The sequence below is a fragment of the Phaeoacremonium minimum genome (genome assembly GCF_000392275.1).
Source record: "Phaeoacremonium minimum UCRPA7 unplaced genomic scaffold PA7_03_scaffold_288, whole genome shotgun sequence".
NCBI lineage: Eukaryota > Fungi > Ascomycota > Sordariomycetes > Togniniales > Togniniaceae > Phaeoacremonium > Phaeoacremonium minimum.
Genome location: NW_006921193.1, coordinates 608400 through 626774, shown reverse-complemented (window position 1 = coordinate 626774; position 18375 = coordinate 608400). Strand labels below are relative to the sequence as shown.

At 51.0% G+C, this 18375-nt stretch overlaps 7 protein-coding genes across 7 annotated transcripts; 4 read left to right on the top strand and 3 right to left on the bottom strand.

Moving 5' to 3' along the window:
* Positions 1-1939: 1939 nt before the first annotated feature.
* UCRPA7_3606 (putative glycosyltransferase family 2 protein) lies at positions 1940-2841 on the top strand (the record flags this gene model as incomplete). The annotated part of the gene is made up of 2 exons (XM_007916154.1): positions 1940-1971; positions 2025-2841. 2 exons carry the CDS (start codon positions 1940-1942, stop codon positions 2839-2841), a joined length of 849 nt encoding a protein of 282 aa, XP_007914345.1.
* A 155-nt stretch (positions 2842-2996) lies between these two features.
* Positions 2997-3388, top strand: UCRPA7_3605 (putative polysaccharide synthase protein; the record flags this gene model as incomplete). The annotated part of the gene is made up of 3 exons (XM_007916116.1): positions 2997-3082; positions 3137-3293; positions 3344-3388. 3 exons carry the CDS (start codon positions 2997-2999, stop codon positions 3386-3388), a joined length of 288 nt encoding a protein of 95 aa, XP_007914307.1.
* A 1866-nt stretch (positions 3389-5254) lies between these two features.
* UCRPA7_3604 (hypothetical protein) lies at positions 5255-5869 on the top strand (the record flags this gene model as incomplete). Its single annotated transcript, XM_007916149.1, has 1 exon — positions 5255-5869. One exon carries the CDS (start codon positions 5255-5257, stop codon positions 5867-5869), a length of 615 nt encoding a protein of 204 aa, XP_007914340.1.
* A 259-nt stretch (positions 5870-6128) lies between these two features.
* UCRPA7_3603 (putative fad binding domain-containing protein) lies at positions 6129-7274 on the bottom strand (the record flags this gene model as incomplete). Its single annotated transcript, XM_007916132.1, has 3 exons — positions 6129-6863; positions 6913-6984; positions 7038-7274. The coding sequence occupies 3 exons, from the start codon at positions 7272-7274 to the stop codon at positions 6129-6131; spliced, it is 1044 nt and encodes a 347-aa protein (XP_007914323.1).
* A 5442-nt stretch (positions 7275-12716) lies between these two features.
* Positions 12717-13720, top strand: UCRPA7_3602 (putative proline-specific peptidase protein; the record flags this gene model as incomplete). Its single annotated transcript, XM_007916128.1, has 2 exons — positions 12717-13443; positions 13512-13720. 2 exons carry the CDS (start codon positions 12717-12719, stop codon positions 13718-13720), a joined length of 936 nt encoding a protein of 311 aa, XP_007914319.1.
* Positions 13721-14918: 1198 nt separating this feature from the next.
* UCRPA7_3601 (putative ribosomal protein s5 protein) lies at positions 14919-15662 on the bottom strand (the record flags this gene model as incomplete). The annotated part of the gene is made up of 1 exon (XM_007916144.1): positions 14919-15662. One exon carries the CDS (start codon positions 15660-15662, stop codon positions 14919-14921), a length of 744 nt encoding a protein of 247 aa, XP_007914335.1.
* A 406-nt stretch (positions 15663-16068) lies between these two features.
* UCRPA7_3600 (putative aaa family protein) lies at positions 16069-18063 on the bottom strand (the record flags this gene model as incomplete). The annotated part of the gene is made up of 1 exon (XM_007916101.1): positions 16069-18063. The coding sequence occupies one exon, from the start codon at positions 18061-18063 to the stop codon at positions 16069-16071; it is 1995 nt and encodes a 664-aa protein (XP_007914292.1).
* Between the last annotated feature and the right edge of the window lie 312 nt (positions 18064-18375).

Sequence of the window (18375 nt, the reverse complement as noted above, 5' to 3'; positions counted from 1 at the left end):
TACAATTATATAAATGAGGCATACGCTTACACATTTTGCCCATCCTCTTCTTCAAGGAGTCCTGATCAATTCTTAATTGCACAATGTACTTCTTTTCAAGTATCCTTTACTCTGCCACTCTTCTTACCAGCATCTTGGCCCGTGGCTTTCATGGATCCAAAGCTTGGGACAAGGTTCGTTGGCCCAAACGAGTCGTTAGAAGTGCGCCAACATACAAAAAGATCATTCTGAAGAACTTTCGTGTTTTCGACGGTTACAATCTCCGTGGACTTGAGACAGTGGTCATAGATGGTGACTCAATCGGCACCGATGTTCACAATGCTGATGAGATGATCGATGGACACGGCCGCGTTCTTTTACCAGGCCTAATTGACTCGCACATGCATGTCTATCTCAATGGGAATCTTGAAGAACACAGCAACTATGGTGTTACCATGATACTCAACATAAACTACTTCAACTACACATTTTGTGAAGAGCTCAAACAAGCTGTCGGGTTGAGCTCTGTTATTACGACGGGACTCCCAGCAATCGGGCCTGAGGGATATCACACAATGACGACTCCTATCACAGACTCGGAGCTGGTCAGATCTCCATCTGATGCTGAGGAATTTGTTTCCTGGACAGTCGGCAACAATTCGGACTTCTTGAAAATTGTGGCGGAATACGGTGGTCCCTCGCTGGAGACCCAGCAAGCGTTGGTCCAGGTCGCGCATGAGCGTGGGATCCCGGCTGCAACCCACGCCAGTTTCTACGAACCATTTCAGCAAGCAATAGAGTCCAAATGTGACATGATCCAACACATTTCTAGCGACGCCGTCGTAGCTGACAAGTGGATTCATACGATTCTCAAACAAAACCAAGTCGTTGTGCCTACAATGACCATTTTCCGATACATGTCTGAAACCCTGCAGTTGTCCAGTTCTTACAGGGAACCAACACCACGAATCAATCCTTTCCAATTGTCCAGGCCAATGTCAAGACATTACACCAGAAAGGAGTAACCATTGTCGCCGGAACAGATTCCATTGGTACTGGTCCAGAGGGGATTCTATATACCGCACGGCCTGTCCCTTCATCGCGAGCTGGCTAACTTTGTCGAGGGTGGCTTTACTCCGTTGGAAGCATTGCGTTCTGCTACAAGCATCCCCGCGAAAGCCCAGAATTTATACGACCGTGGCGCTATTGCGCCAGGAAAAGGGGCAGACTTGATCCTTCTGAACAGTGACCCTTTCGTGAACATTACAAACACAAGGGATATCGCACGTATCTGGATTGGGGGATTGGAATATGAGGATGTGGCTACCTTATAGCTTTACTCCAAATAAAGAGAGAGGGTCTAATGTTCAAGTCACTGTTGGGAAGATACTAAAGATAGAATGGCCTTGGAATTGATATTATGATAGAGTTTCCAGCAACATTTTCTTTGGTAGGTACAAATTCAGCAAGTGAATAACTGTCTACTTGATTTGAGCTTTCGGGCGAAAAGAACTGTTCCTTTAACGAAGAAATCTAGCAGCCGACAGCTTCAAAGAGTAGAAGGCTGATTGCACGTACCTTCCAAAGAGGAGGGATCTGTAGTGACCCTGCTCTCTCCCCTATGACGTAGGGGCTTCGTCAAAGTAGGTAGCTTTCATAGGGTTTGAGCTGTAATGGCGATGATTGTGTTGTTTTCGTCCGAAATCTGCTAGGGCACGTGAGCAATTGAAAGGGGCACACGACGACGCGACGCGTTAACCACCCACAAGTAGGTTATCGTCGCAAGCAATTTCAACTGAAAACTTGTATATTCTACTCATCCATCTCCTGTCACACCCATATTCTTCCATCTATTTGATATTTTGGTGTACTCTCACCAAGCTATCATTCCCGCCTTGTATTCATCCCTTGAACACATCATAAGGATAGCGGTCACTGTCGTCTTCACGACAATCTCATCATGACAGCTCCGATGATCCTTGGCGCCATGTGGTGAGTTCTGCTATACTTCCTCTTCTTCAAAGCCTTACTCACAATTGTTTCAGGGCGTGGGGTGCAGGCGACAATGCCATCGCATCTCGTTATGGAACTGACTACAAGCCGGTTGAACTCCCTGAGAAACCATCTTACTCTCCTGAGAAGGACGTCACCTTGCTTGTTCCGACCATCGACACTCCTGACACCTTTCCTAAGTCAATGCGCACCTGGCTCGCCAACAACCCTCTCCAAATCGTGATTGTCACTACAGCTGATTACTTCAATCATGTCGTCAACCTACTTAAGGATTTTGACGATGAGATCAAATCGGGCAAGATCACAATCGCAGTTTCCGCCAAGCCTGGTAAGCGCGAGCAGCTGAAGACTGGTATCCCCCTTGCCAAGGGCAGGATCCTTGCATTGAGCGATGATGACACCTATTGGGGCCCCAAGTTCTTGAAGTACATGCTTGCCTGTTTTGAGAATCCTCACGTGGGTGGAGCTGGTGGCGCCCAGAGCGCCCATGTTCTGCCAGAGCATCAGGACGAGAATGTCATCAACAAATGGGAGGTGGCCTCGATCCGCATCCTCGATCGTCGCAATAACGGTCAAGTCTCCAGCTATGCCGCTGATGGCGGCGTCTTCATTCTGGCCGGCCGTTCTGTTCTCTTCCGAACCGAGATCTTGCATGATCCTGAGTTCCTTCACAAGTTCACTCATGATTACTGGCGTGGCAAGTATCTGCTGGATTCTGGTGACGACACCTTCATCACCCGTTGGCTGCAGGAGAAGAACTGGAAGATTGTCATTCAATCTCGCCCTGAGACTGAGATTCAGACCGGCATTGCCACTGATCGCAAGTTCCTGGGCCAGTTGATCCGCTAGGAGCGCAACACCATCCAGTCCTTCATCCGCAGTGTCTTCACCAACCCTCTCGTCTGGCGGTAAGCATTTCCCTCCTACATATTTCCGCGTGTTGCCATTCGAAGAAATCTAATACATTTTCTCAATGACATAGCTATCCTCGCGTTGCGCGCAAGATGATCGAGCGCCTTCTGCGTCCTGTCTTCACTACGATCCAGTTCTATGCCTGGATTGTGACTTTCTACCAGTACCCACTGATTGGGTGAGTTGTCTCTAGGGATCATGATGAGCTGAGTTGAGACTAAGTGTGGACTAGATTCATCATCTTGGGACTCTATGTTCGACCGATGATCCGCACCTACACTGGCTTCTTGCGCAAGTACCCTTACTGCCGCCGCCAGCTGTTGGCCGCGTTCCTCGTCGACTACTGCTTCCCCATCCTGGACCTGTACGCCTGGGCCACCATTGATGATGTGAGACTCTCTCTCTTGTGTCTTTGAATTGCCATCTAACGAGAGAACAGATGGGCTGGCTCACCCGGGATCTGGGTACTGTTAAGGAGGATTAAGTCTTTGTGTCGATGTCGTGTCTCAAAAAAGGTAGGTCATTCACGATCGAGCACACAGACAGGGCACGGGGGTGTATATGGAATGCGTGGAATCAATGGAATTTTATCAATACAACCATGCTTGCTTTGCAAATCAACCATCACAACGGTCAGCCATGGACGGTAGCTATCAAACCAGAAATTTAAGGCAAATGTGCAAGCTCCCAAGGGGAAGCATCTATCTGAAACATTCTTTGAGGACTTTCTTTCCGATGAGTGGTGAATGTATGCTGCTATGTTGTGTCTCTGAGGGAGAAACTATGAGATATCCATCAATGGCACACACGTGTTTGAAGGCATCTGTCAGGTATTGTTTCCTTTGTTTTCAATTCTGGCAAGTTTATATTTTCGATCTCGAAATTTGGTTGACTAATTTTCTCAAATACTCACGTGTTTAACTAAGGTTGCCTAAAAATCAAGACTCAGCCATGCTGACAGAGAAGTTTCACTCTTAGAACACCACATTCATTCAGAAATATTCAAGTATAAGGATCCATATGAATGAGAAGAGTCGAGGAAGGCTATAGAATAAGTAGGTTGCCAAAGACATCGAAGTTGTTGATGCAGCCAGGACCACAATAAGGAGTTTAGGTCGGAGCATAGTGATCAATGCAAGTTGTTGAGTGAGATCTTTCCTTTGTTCTCAAAGTATTGAATGCTTCGGAAACACTTACATTGTTCACTCATGACGAGCTGCAAAGGTGCCTGGTGTCTTCCAGCCCAGCTGTCTACCTACCTTAGGCATCCCAGCAAGGCACCCGTCATAGACCAAGCTGGCTGTCCAGTTAACACACCAACTTTGGATTAACTCTAGCTAAGCTTGAAAGTGCGCTTGTAACAAAAGCGCACTGGCCAATCCTCATTCGAGAAACCAACAATAGAAGTCCCGTAGTCAGCGCACAATGAAGGTCTAGACAAATCAGCCCCTTCCGCTTTCAGCCTCAGTGCTCTATTCCCCCACGATTGTCACCTGCTGTCCGCTCGCAACAGAAATCTCAGCCTTTCCTCTGCTTGTATCTTCCATCGCTTTCCCCTTCGCCTTTCTGATACGATGCTGAGCTTTCGTATTTAGTCTGCCCGAATTTTCTGTACCCATTTCCTGCTCTCATCATCATTTCCCTCCACCAACGCATTCGCTCGGATGCTCAGCGACAACCTTCGACCCCAGTGCAGCGAGACGATCTCCTTGATCGGGATCCCGTCATGAGCGACAACTTCCTCTTCTCCAATATGGCGCAGACTGACCCAGATGCACCGGCGGACTCTCTCGTCAGTGACAGTTCGCCAGATACTGTTCGCTCTTGGGCTCCTGTTACCATGGCCCCAGGCCGAGTAACCTACAGAGATGAGCAACTTCAAACCAGCTACATTATTCCATCTCAATATCAGTACCAGACTCCTGAGCGACCAGAAGTTTATGAGCATTCCTTCTCTCCGAACACTATCCCCTATGTGTTCGAGCGTCCCCGTCAAAACCATGGTACCTCAACCATTCCTCGAGCTGAGAGAATCTGGACTGCAACCCAGCGAGTTGAGACTGAGCAATACCCTCCCATCACCAATCTTCGTTCAGCTCAATTGCCCCTTAACCCGATCCGAGAGCCCCGACTGCCTGGGCCTGTCCCGCTCTTTGGTCGTCGTTCCATGTCACCTCTTCATGAGGATATCCAGAAGCTTTCCTTATCTCAGTCGCCGGGCACACCGACACCTGCCCCTAATTACTTCCGTCCTATGGAGAAGGTGAACCGCACCTTTCCGCCGGTCTCTGTCTCAACTCGGGCGTCTTCATCTGTCCCTACTAGCCTCAGCCAAGAACAGGTTTCCAACATGCTGAACGGCTTCTCTAAGGACTACAAGGGCAAAAACACACCCCGAAACATGAGCGCCAATATCCCTAATTCTGAGAATTGCTCCGTCTTCATTGTTGGATTGCCTCCTGTACTTACTACCAACCGTCTTCTCACCCATGTCCGAGATGTGGGCCGTATCTACGCCACAGTCATCAACGCACCCGATCCGTCCAAGGAGCACTACTGCTCAGCCGCCAAGATCGTCTTCTTCGAGAAGTCCGCCGCCATGAAGTTCTTCCAGAAATGCGAGTTCGATGGCTTTTGCATCGACGGCTACAAGGCCCGAGTTGTCTGGAACCGAGTCAAGTCGGCCGAGCAGCCGGGCAGCAAAACCCGCACCCGCGTGCTCCAGATCGTCGGTCCCTCGCACTTTGTCAACTCGGCTTCGCTCACCACCTACTTCCACCTGAAGCTCGAGTTCCAAGTCGACGAGATCCTCATGATCGCGCAGAAGGCGGACACCAACATCATAGAGTATCGCTTCGGCAGCTACCGTTGCCAGGCAGAGGCGGCCAAGATGGCGTTGGAGAGAGAGTGGGGCGACTCGGTGAAGGTGTACTTTGGGCGTGACCCTTGCGATGTCGTTGAGTGATCGCGATTGCGATCTGGAATGATCTCAACCCAAACCGCTTTGGGTTAATTTACGAAGTGGCTGGTCTTTTTTTGGTGGCAGTTTGTGTAACGTTTCACGGCGCTCTGCATGGAATCAATTCAGCGATGGACTTGACTGGCTTGAGAACATGATGATTTTCCTTTCAAAACAGCACCTGGATACAAAGAGGGTTCTGGACACGCATGGTACATGGATTCTTAGAACATGGTGTTTTCAGCAGCAGATTGCATGATTGTATCTAGGGTTTGCGAAGACTGAAGCGACGTAGCAATAATGAAGCTCGCTTAAACACACTCTTGTGCTCTTGTCGCTGTGAAGCCGTCTTCTCGGCATGCTCTCCCTTCACTATTGCTGATGTCCCGTTAGTGGTTTGTGCAGGCACCTCGGGAGCTGGGTCTTCAGGCACCTTCTTGTAGTGCTGCGTGAAGTCGTATCGCACGGCAAACGGTCCCATCAACAACTCCTTGGCAAACGGCCGGTCTTTCTCAGCTTTCGTCAGTAGCTGCATGAAGTCGTCTCTCTCATAACGGGTGGCAGGGTCGCTGTCTGACACTCGCTTGAAGTTCTCGGACGAGATCGGGTCGATCACGGTTTTCCACTTCTCGATCCTCTTCTCACTGTAAAGGTCGAGGATGGACTCGTCCGCCTTCCCGTCCCAGATGCCTGCAAGACAATCGTACAAACCCCCACAGTCAACAAACCCACCTGTGATGCCCAAGCCTCCCCAGGGGTTGCAGAGATGAGCTGCATCGGCAGCGAGAAGGAACCGGCCTACGCGGAATGACGGTGCACAGCGCTGGTGCATTTTATATGGGGCAAAGTTGACAACCTTGTACTCGTCCGGCTTGGGATGACCTGGAAGCATAGTCTCGAATTTCATCGGTTGTCGGTCTACCATTTGCTCAAGAGTAAGACCCGGGGTCTCGCCGTAGGTAATCCGGTATAATCCGTCTTGTGTGATCTTTGCCGCCATCTTGTAGATCATTAGCATCGATAGCATCATTTGGGACTAGACAACTCACATAGAAATGCTCAGGATGAATGATGAAATTAGCATCTGCCCAGCCAAACTTCTCTTCGAAATTGTAGTAGGTCTGACCTCAGTTAGCATTGCTGAATATAGGCTTGGAATTCTGACGGCACTCACATTTGTCGCCACAATCTGCGCATCCCAGGTGAAGCCGGGGTACTCGTTCCCGAATAGACTCTTACGAATTTGGCTGTTCGCACCATCGCAGCCAATTATGTAGTCCGCCTCTACCTTGGTGTTGCCTTGCGGTGTTTCGACGTCAACCCATGCCTTGTTCTCATCTTGCCCTAGACCGGTGACTTTGTGCTCCCAGCTGACCTGGCCGTTGTATTTCTCCAGAAACAGGTCAAGCATCAGCTGGTCTAGATCTTGCATCGGCATGCAAGTCGTCCGCCAATCGTTGCCATCCACATCCGATATCACGTCTGCATCAAAACCCGCGATGTAGCTATGGTCTTCAAATCGACGCCAGCACATAGTGTTCAGCGTGAGGCCGCGTCGCCGCACCTCCTCCAAGATGCCAGCCCGCTGCAACTCTGGGATTGCCGGTGGGCCATAGTGTGCTGCTCGTGGCTGTTGGTCCAGATGATCGGAAGCCTCGAGAATGTGCACGGGGATTCCATGCTTCGATAATAGGAGAGCCAAGAGCAGGCCAGACGGTCCTGCACCTACAATAATAACCTATATCAATGTTAGATATATATGCAAATTTCAATGATGTCAAGCTGCCTGAGACATGGTACCTTTTTGAAGGGACGTTCCATTATGCCATTTGATCATGCATGTAGGGGTTGGAGAAATCGGGGATGGAGGGCAGCTCCGGGATGAAGAACACCTCTTCGGTGCATAATAGTAGGTCCCGCCATGCAGACCGAGGTAAGCTTGTCATGCCACTTGGACGCCGACGACATTCGAGATATGCGGCCGCAAAAGTCCATGCCGAGATCCAGACTGGCGGAATGAGGGGAAAGAAGACGGAGAACGCGGGGAAGCGATGTCCGCATGGCTGAGACTGAACCACTAGAACGCGATCTAACTCCAACTAGTAGATTGGCATCTGGTAACCTTTTCACAAGTGAGATCTGGCTTGCAGGATATATGGTTCCATGGTCTGGTTGCCGAACTCTGTAGGATTAGTCACGGATTATGCGTACTCGATCGACACCTCGAGTCGCATATTGACACCAGTCCGGGTTCCACCTTGACCTGGTACAAATGTCACTCTCATCTGTCTTCCAATCATTCATATGCTTTAATTAGAAGAATTTCTATCTTCGATGTCCTGATTGCTATTTACAAGTTGTAACGTAGGATTGATGTGAATGATGTGTTCACGCTTCTCTGAAGGCGTATGACAGTAATGACTTTCTTTGATGAAAGCTTCTTGTCTTATGGCGGTTTACGGGTGAAAAAATATCCAAAATCTGAGCATGACAAATGATGCGATGAGATTGGCTCATGGATGAGGTTGTACCCAATATGCAGGATTAGACATCTGACAGCATCGGATTTAAGCCACTCTTTTCATATTTTCGCTTGTGACTTCTCGAGTTGAAGAATTCCTGACTTGTCAGGATGCTCCATCGTGGTCTAACAGGGATTCCGCTACCCAGAAGGTCTCTTAAGACTTTTTCTCCAAACGTGTTCGTTTCGGAAAAAGTATTGCAACATTGCATTCATCGTCACTAAGCTACCTTTTCAGAGCGACATTTTCATCATCGCCCTTCTGATACTCAACCCCGAATGTTGTGTTGCTCTTGGGTAGCTCTAAATCCACAAGCCAGGGCAAATGGCTTGGCATCTCGTTATCGCCTTGAATTGCTGCATTGACGAATAGAGTCTGCTTTCCCCGTTCAAGTGGATTTGCATCACCGCAACAGTGGCTTGTATCGCACACCATCCAATCGCTGTACCTCTTGGAGTTGCCCCTTTTCGATGCTATCGTTTCTGCATCGTCGAACTTCCCTGGTAGCAACGCACTGAGGAGCTCTATAGAATGAGACCGCTCGTTATCTATATCTGTAAGATGTGAGGGATTCTCGTTCAACCTCTCTCGCCAAGTGACCAATTTGCCGCCCCAGCCTTCGTGAATGTGGCCAAGACAATGCATGAGGGTTCTCGCTCGGGCCACTGCAGCGAACAGATCCGGAGAGCCCGCTCTGCTCTGCAAATTTGTTCTGTCTAGAACGCCTCTTGGTGGTCCGTGTGTGAGGACAATATCAATTCCTTCTTCAATTACAAATGGATGCCCGTGATCTGGATGATATTGAAATGCCCAGTCACCAAGTGAAGGGGTGTACGGACTTGCATAAACCGTCAACTTTGCTCCATTTTGTAGTGTGAAGTGATGCGTGCCTTCGTTAAGGAAGTGAAAGCCCTCTTTGTGTTCTTCTAGTAACAGATGCTTCGCTTGACCGTAGTCTCCATATTCCTTCGCGACAAGTTCCGGTTCCAGTGGTGGAACCGCTTCATCTATCTTCTTCCTAAAGACGGGAGTATCGAGCGTAAAGTCATGATTGCCAGCGATGATGAGTTTGGTAGGCGCCTCAATATTTCGTAACAGCTGGATACTTGTGCGAATCTCATCAAGCTTGGACTCCTCTGTCAGGTCACCTCAGTGGATTGCGACGTCTACAGGGTGACGAGGTATCTTCCCCGCGAGGGTCATGCCATGCGGATCGGATACGATAAGGATTTTCGTTCTTACCATGTCCCTCGGTTTCGAAGGGTCCATCTCGTTCGCACTCCTTGTGTAGCTTGGAGTTAAATACAGCAAATCCGCGAGGAAGAAAAAGACGCTTGAATGAAGAGCAGTAAATTGCAAAATCCAAACGCAAGCAAGCGTTCAGTGCGCCACTGACTGATACCTACAGCAAGACTGTGTTTGAGATGAGAAGGCATCGGAGAAACTTTAAGTTCCACGGGTGCAGTCATCCAAAAGTGTAGCATTAAACTTTGAATCTTTTGTGAGTTGATTATTGCCTTCGTCTCTTGCACCCTTACTTGAGCCATGGCTTGTTCGGGGTCCAAAATCAACAAACTTGCTCCTCGCCTTGAACTTGAAGAGCATGCCTGCAGTCAACCTCATCACAGTCTTCCATACGAGTAGAAAAGCTACACATTTACATCAATCACGGGATACCAACTCACACAATATCATTCCCGCGAGGGTACTTAGGTGGATAAATCATGTCCGTGTATCAAATTGTCGAGGTGCGCTGTACTTATAGTTACACAAGAGCACCAAATCAATCTTGATGCGAGAAGTTTGGACCCATGCCAGGGTACCTGGACTAGGTACTTTTTGGTACTGTGGGCTTGAACAGGCTCATATAAGCTTCTTTCCATCTCAAAAGTTCAAACGCAACACAGCGCAAATTGAGATCAGAGCGCATGGAGCCAATGCTCGTACCTAAAGGCCAACGGGCCCGTCTAAGTACCCAGAATCGGTTTAGGGGCCTCTCGTTCGCCAAGGGACCCCAACAGGCCATCCTGATACCCGCGTGAGACCCCTGCCCAGCATGGCCAGCTCTCTTCAGGCAAGTGAGCGAGTGAGCCTTGCTCCCGTAGGCAGAGCCCTACAGTGCAGTGAGTTAACTATTCCTTCTGCGGCCTGCGGCAGGCGGCTGTAATACAGAGGCGCGGCGGTGATTGGGCAATGCGCGTCTGGTGTGTTACCTGGAATAGCCAGGGTGCGCATCCTTCCGAGCACCGCCTGCACAGTCCGAACTTGGCGTTTTCCTCATACGGACACGTGAAAAGAAACGGGTGAGATGATGGGAGCACATAGCATGAAATGGTCGCGGCATTGCACCTTTCATTTCTCGCGCTTCTTGATCCTTTTACTCTCCCGTGTCTTCTTCCTTCTTGTTTTCCAGTTGTATTGTCACGGTCTCTTCAAGTTCCTACAGCCTGCATCGTTAGACTTCTGAAAAGTTAAATCGAGGCCTAATATTACTTACAATTGCGAAAAAAAAAAAAAAAACCCGGGGCTGCGACTACGATTCTCGGACTGGACCTCGGGTAGGCGTCTTGTGTTTGTTCGTGCGTGCCGGACTTCCGGTGAGGTCGACCACCAGGGAAACGGGTCAAGATGGACAGTCCAGAGGTTGTCAACCACCAGCAGCAACAGCAGATCAAATACGAGCCGTACTCGCCGCAATCATCATATGCACACACTGGAACGAGTTCGACACCAATTCCAGTTCCATATACAGATCAGGCCGGCCTAGAGGTCGCACCGCATCAACCAAGGCCGTATCAGTATGGTCCGGCGACGGGGGAACACCGCACAATATGCGGCATCGCGCGGTCGACTTTCATATTAGCGATCATACTCGCCGTCGTGATTGTTGCTGCTGCTGTAGGAGGAGGTGTTGGTGGATCTGTGGCAGTCAGCAATGCAAAGAAGTAGGTGAATCCGAAATCACCCTCAGCCAACGATCGAGTGTTAACATCATCTTTCAAAGAAGCGCTTGCAACAGCAGCAACTCCACTGGCACAGGCGCGAGCACAATCATTGCAACAACGACAGTAACAGAGACAGTCACGGCAGCATCAACAACCGGCACAGGGACATCCACGTCGGCCTCGGCCTTTTCTGCTCCTACGAACGTGCTCCTGGCACTTGACTGCCCGAACATTGATGGATCAAACCAGGTGATCAATTTGGGCGACGACACCTGGACATTCGAAGCCAAGTGTGGATATGACTTCAACGGAGACATTGACATCCTCGCGGTGACGACGTACACGTTCCGCGACTGCATGAAGGCCTGTGCCTCGTATAACCGCAACAGGGGCAGCAATGACTGCCTCGCGGTGGAGTTCAGTGCGGACATGAAGAATATTGTGCCGAACAATTTTGGCACATGTTTCTTGAAGACAGGCACTGGAAAGCAGAATAATTACGGACGGAATACCAATGTCGGCGCGACACTTGTCTCCAGTTAATCATGATGACCGGCGTTTGGAAAAGACCTTGCGATTTCAGCGATACTTGAGCGACATTCTTGGTATATAATTTATGATGTGCCCCGGCAGTCACGCCTAGTGCCCGCTTAGGGCACTCCGAAACTGATAAGTTAGATTTGTCAGGGAAACATCTTTTTGGATGGACATGGAACTCAGAGAGTCCCTGATTATATTGGGTTGGTAGAGGTGTGAAGTTTAGCGTCTAGCTTCGCTTGATTTACTCGGTTCTAATAGATCTGAAGAATGTCATTAGAGAATGAAAGCATGACTAGGATTGACACATCATTGATCTAAGTCTGGGCCTTTCGATGTCGTTTGTGTGAGAGTTCAAGTCTGGCTTCATGATGGGAGGATTGTATGAGCATTTGTATGAGTATCTGTTTGAAATGCTGTGCCGCGACCTAGATAGTTCGGAACTCCACAAATGACTTAAATGACATAAGACGACTCCTCGTTACATCCTTTCTCACATAAGCACTTTAAACATCTTTGCCCCCAAGATTGATTACGATAAAGATTTGAGAGCAGGTTCTTATGGGTTTAAATCCTTGTATCGTGGAGCTCTTGTCTGGCGTTTTTCGCACTCCCTGCTCTGGCCAGTTAGCAGGGTGTTACACAACTGCCTATTTGGAGGTTACGATATGCTTCAACCCGGTTAGCCTATTTAACCCCCCTTCTCAGCTCTCACCGCGATATCAATTGGAGAAAGCTATAAATTGTCAACAACCCCAGCTCCCTTTTTACTACGTCGCAAAACCATCTTGCGGTCTGACTGAGATAGCGTGACTCAAGTCTTCACCACAGTATCCAAAAGATAGTACCATGATCGTGTCAACAGTCCCAGAGGAGGAGGGTTATATCACCTTCAAATACCCATCCCTGCCGAAGGAATGTCGCACCTGGTATCGGGTCGTCGGCGACTTGTCCTCTGGCCGCCGGCCGCTGGTGACTCTTCACGGCGGCCCTGGTGCGGGGCCTGTCTACCTGACTACGCCGTTTGACAAATACGCCGCGACTACAGGAACGCCGGTCATCTATTATGATCAGATCGGCAACGGGAAAAGCACGCACTACCGGGAGAAGAGGCTGGACGAGGAGTTCTGGACGGTCGATCTGTTTCTTGCTGAATTGGACAATGTGCTGCGCTACCTCAAGGTGCGCGACAACTTCGACCTGTACGGCCAGTCGTGGGGCGCGATGCTGGCAGGAAAATATGCATCCTCATCTTACGTAGAGGGCAGCGGCCTCCACAAGATAGTTCTGGGTAGCGGCCCGTGCAGGATGAAAGACTGGGTGAAGGCGGGAGAGAAGCACGTGGCTGAGCTGCCCGAGCATCTGCAGGAGGCGATCCGCAAGGCGTCGGATAAGGAAGATTGGAATAATCCCGAGTACAAGAAGGCCGTCATAGAAATTTACAAGGTGCACATGTGCAGGCTAGACCCCTGGCCACAAATCTTGCTCGACGCATTCGAGCAGCTCGAGTCGGACGACACGGTCTACATGACCATGGAAGGACCTGACGAGATCCACGTGACGGGCAGCTTGCGCGGTATGTTTAGATTCGCATATAAATCTATTCTAAAATCAGAGAAGTGCTGACCACATGCGTGCCGACAGATTTCGACTTGACAGAGGCATGCAAGGCCATCACTGTACCTTGTCTGATCATCAATGGCGAGTACGATCAGTGCGATGATGATTGCGCGAGGCCATGGTTTGAGGGAATCCCGAAAGCCAAGTGGATTACGATCCCCGATGGCTCACACATGGTTCATCTGGAGCAGCCAAAGAGATATGCTGAATTTGTATGGAATTTCTTGAAATAGCGATCGAGGTCCTGTGTAAAAGTAGCACCTGCAAATTCGATCTTTTTGGCAACAATTTTTGGAGACGGCAGGTCAAGGATATGATTCCATTTTAGGTAAATTAAGCAGAAAATAGTAACCAGAGTATCTGGCCCGGAGAAAATAAGAGTCATTCTCCTGGATGAATCTCTCGAAGCTGTACCTGGATGACTAAGCTGGAAAGACCGGTGACATCACGATCGACCTAGATATAACCAACTGGTCATTTTCACACACAAATTAAGACCTGGATACGCATGTTCACTTATACCATCAGCAAAGCCTTATTGTACTTAAGCGTCAGGAAATCACCTTCACGCCAATTCACAATGAGTTGGATGGACTCTTGGTCTCGGCCGTCCAAACAGCAGGCCACACCGGCACCGTTCTACTTGATCCCCGGAGCTGAAGACACCCCTTACTGCAAATCATGCGGAAGAGTTATGAGTACGCGCAAGGCGGACGCCAGCAAGGCGTCGAAGACCCCTGTCAAATACTGCTCTGCACGGTGTAGAAACAGCAAGCCTGGAAAGCTGGACAGGGACATTGAGCATGCTTTTGTCAGGTTTCTGAATGGGGAGGAGAAATTGACGGCGCGCAAGTCACCCACGAAAGCGAAGGGCGACAAACGTTTGCTAGTGCCGGTGGATGATGTGCAAGAGCATGTGTTTGGGCATAAACCAGACGAGGACACTCACCATCCGGAAAGCGCTCAAGACGAAGGGCGCGATGCACCGGACGACAGCCAACAGCCGTTACACGTTGAGAGAGAATTCAATGGAGATACTAGTGAAGATCCCGTTGAGGTTCCAGATTACGATGTCATTGCACGTATGTCAATTCGGAGCGGGTCGAGGATACGGCCGGCACAAACAGTGTCGGAAGTCAACGGCAGCGTAGGCGGTGAAAAGGGGCGGGCCGAGCGAATCGAAGAGACGAATGAGATGAAGGAGAAGAGAAGCCAAGGCTTGAAGGCTGTGAAGGAGAAAGAGATGGTCAGGTCGGCAGCGAGACGGGGTGTAGTGTTTGGCTTCGTTGTGAACGAAGGGCGCGATGGACACCCAGAAGAGAGGATGAAATGCGAGGCTGTGATGCACGGCAAGGTGGTCGAACCAAGCTTTGCCAAAGGGAACTGGAGCATCAGATGGAGAGAGTAATGAGGTGCAATCTGAATACACGGTTATTTTTGGACTACATCTTCTATCTTCGACAACGACAGCTCCCCCTTCCGTCCCCAGCCCTGCTGTCCCTTTGCGACGTTCGGACGAAACTGCTCATACATGTGGAATGCCTGGCTGTCCAGTTCCTTCTCGTCACCTTGCCAAGACTTTAGTGCCTCCAACATCGTGCTCTTCACGCGACGGAAGTCTTTCTCCCCGTACTTGCGGATTAGGTTGGCTTCTCGTGTCGTCCGTGGCTTGCCCTTGACGATAACGGCATCGCCCTCAATCGTCATTGGAAAACCCATGACTTCTAGAGTGAACTCTCCCTTTGTACCCTTGTCGGTCTCGTCCTTCTTCTTGTCTGGGTCGGGCTGCGAGATCTTGCCAATCGATCGTCCCTTAGCAATGGCGGTGATGGTGGATATACTGCTGCCGATGCTCAGGCACAAGTTCCACGACAGCTCAGGATGCAACACGCTCGCGACGCAGGCGCCCCATAGCTCCAGAACCGGGGCGCGGTTAATGAGAATAGGCTTCTCGAGCTTGTCTGCTGACTCGGTAGAGATCTGAGTCTGTTTGGTCTGTTTGCTGGACGGCTCCTTCTCTTGTGTTTTGCGCGCCTTGGTGCTTTTCGCGGCGCCGTCCTCTTCTTCAGGCACTGCTTTGCGCTTCCTCCCCGCTGTTGTAGGCCTAGCTGCAGGCTTGCTCCGCTTCTCTGCCTCTATAGAGCCTGAACCTTTGGCAGCCTTCTTTGGCGGCATGACGATAGTAGTAGAACTTCACATATACCGATAATCGAGAAAGATTGGTGTAAAATTGTGTGTCTGGGCTGCTGTTTGTTTTTCACTTTGGCCCCGCGAAGCATTCCCGTTTAACCTGACGTCATGATGTTAGTTGTGATCTCGTGTGCGCCGCAAGGACGAATGAGAACCACAGCACGGGTCACAGAGGCGAGAGAAGACGCGAAAGATTGACTGTATTGCATCGTGATCATATCGTGAGTGAGCTATCTAGACCGAAACCGTGCCGAACTGCAGTCTCCCTAGATTACAACTTTGGGTGCACTGAATTGCGGGCAGCCATTAACCCCCCTGAAAGCGAGCGCTATGAGTACCTGATCCTGTAGAAGAAAACGCCAGAACACCCCAACGTCAGACCGAGACCCGCTCACTCCTGCGCGATGGCAGCCGGGCGGCGCTTCTCGATGGCCAGCACGGTGTCGATGAAGCTGCGCTTGAGCACGCTCTTCTTGCGCGAGGCGAGCAGCTGCGCCGTCTTGAGGATGTTCTTGATCTGGCGGCCGTTGAGCTGCAGACGGGCGAGGTCGTCGATGTCGGCCTCGCTGACCTCGGCCTTGAGGGTGGCCGCCGACAGGAAGTTGCGCCAGATCTGGCGGCGCGAGTCGGTCGTCAGGTCCGGGTACTCGAGCGAGACGTGGATGCGCGACTGGAAGGCGGCGTCGATGTTGTCGACGCGGTTGGTCGTCATGAACAGGATGCCCTCGTAGTACTCGAGCGTGCGCAGGAAGATGGACACAACCTTGTTGCGCTCCAGGTCGTGCGTCGAGCGCGCCTCGAGGAAGACGTCGCACTCGTCGAGGAGCAGGATGGCATTCCACCGCGCGACGAGCTCGAGGATCCGCGACAGGCCGCTCTCTACCTCCCATGGCTCGGAGCCTAGGTCGCCTGAGCTGAGAGTGTGCAGGGGCACCTTGAGGTTCTCGGCAACCGCCTCAGCGGTTAGTGTCTTACCGACACCTGGAGGACCGGACAGCAGGCAGATGATGCCCTTGCCCTTTCCGGAGATGACATCGTCGAAGGCAGAGCCCTCCAGCTGAGACTCGGAGAAGGCAAGAATGAGCTCCTTCTGGTCCTCAGGGAGGACGAGCTTCTCAAAGGCGCTGTTGTTCCACTTGATCTCGCCTACGGTCTCGACAAAGAAGTCAAGCCACTTCTTCAGCGTCAAGCTGTAGCCACGAGTCCTCGAACGCGCCAGCATCTGGTGGTAGGGCGTCAGCCTCAGGTTGCCCTTATTCAGACCATGCTGTTGCTTGTATGTGGTGAGCCTCTCCAGGTCCTTCGCGTTCCACTCGCTGGTGTACCTCTTACGGTACGGAGAGAACCGGTTGAAGCTGTTGATATCAACGACAATCCGGCCCGACACGTTGATCTGGACCTCGTTGCCCTCTCGGTCCCAGGTGATGGCGGGGCCGTTGTAAGCCTTGTAGTGGTGGCCGGCCAGGTCCTCAAACACCTTGCCTCGCTTGATCAAGGCGGCGCGGATGGCGTCTCTCTCCTCATGGAATGCCCACGGGAAAGCGTTGAGGCCGGTGATCTTCTTTGTTCCGAGGAACTCTGGGATGTCGATCCGCTCTGTGTATCGACCGAAGTTCTTTCCGCTGTAGTCGACACAGTCGGCGCGCAGGCGGAGGAACTTGCCGCACTGGTTTGACATGTACTCGGACTCCTCGAGCTCAAAAGCAGACACCGGTCCCTTGTGAGCGGAGAGAATGATGGAGCCGGGCTGGAAGATCATCCACAGGTGCTCGAAGGTGATAACGCCGTTGAGCACGTAGTCCTCAAAAGCCTTAATGCTGTCGCCGATCTCGTACTTGAGAATATCGTGGAGGATGACGAGGTGCTCCTTGGTGGTGGTCTCCAGGTCCTTGCGCTCAATGTACTCGGTGAACTCTGCCCACCGGTGCACAAAAGGAGCGAAGGGAGCCTCAAAGACCAGGCGCTTCAGCTCGCATGCCACACCGGGGTAGTCGGCGAGGATCTCGCTGAGAGCGTCCTTCAGCCAGGGAGACTGGATGACGATGGAGTGGGCCTCAAGCTTCTTGCGGCTGTCCTGGCTCTTGATGTTGCGGACGAGGACGGCGAACTTCTCCGTCTCCTCGTTCTCGGCCGCCTCCTCGACGTCCTCGGGGTACTTCTCCGTCCAGGTCCAGTCGCCGTCCTTATCCTTGGCAGACTTGTAGATGTTCTTGACGGTGCTGATGGACCCGGCGGCAACAGGAGTCTCGGCCGCCTTCTCGGTGACTGTCTCCGTCTCGGTGGTACCGTTGGTGTCCTTGGCACTGTTGGTTGCCTCGCCATTCTTGGTGACGGGCTCCGAGCCACCCTTGGTGGGCTCGTGAGAGGAAGTGGAGTTGGCAGTCATTGTGTCGTGTGTATGTGCGGGATCATATATAAGATGAAACTGCCTTGAGGATGAAGAAGTGAGAGGTTTAGAGGAGACAGGAGTCCAACGGCGAGGCTGGCGGGCCTTTAAGTATCAAGTTGACAGCGATATCTGCACAGCCATGTGGGTAGCGGTAGGTCTCCATATCCATACAGTATGCAGGCGGGCATCTCACCTTATCCTGGTCTCACCTCGCCCACTTGGCTGCTCTGCGAATGGATAGACGTTTTGGCCTCATGCCTGTTGACCAGCAGCTCTCCTACTGGCTGGCCCATCCACTTGTCATACCGG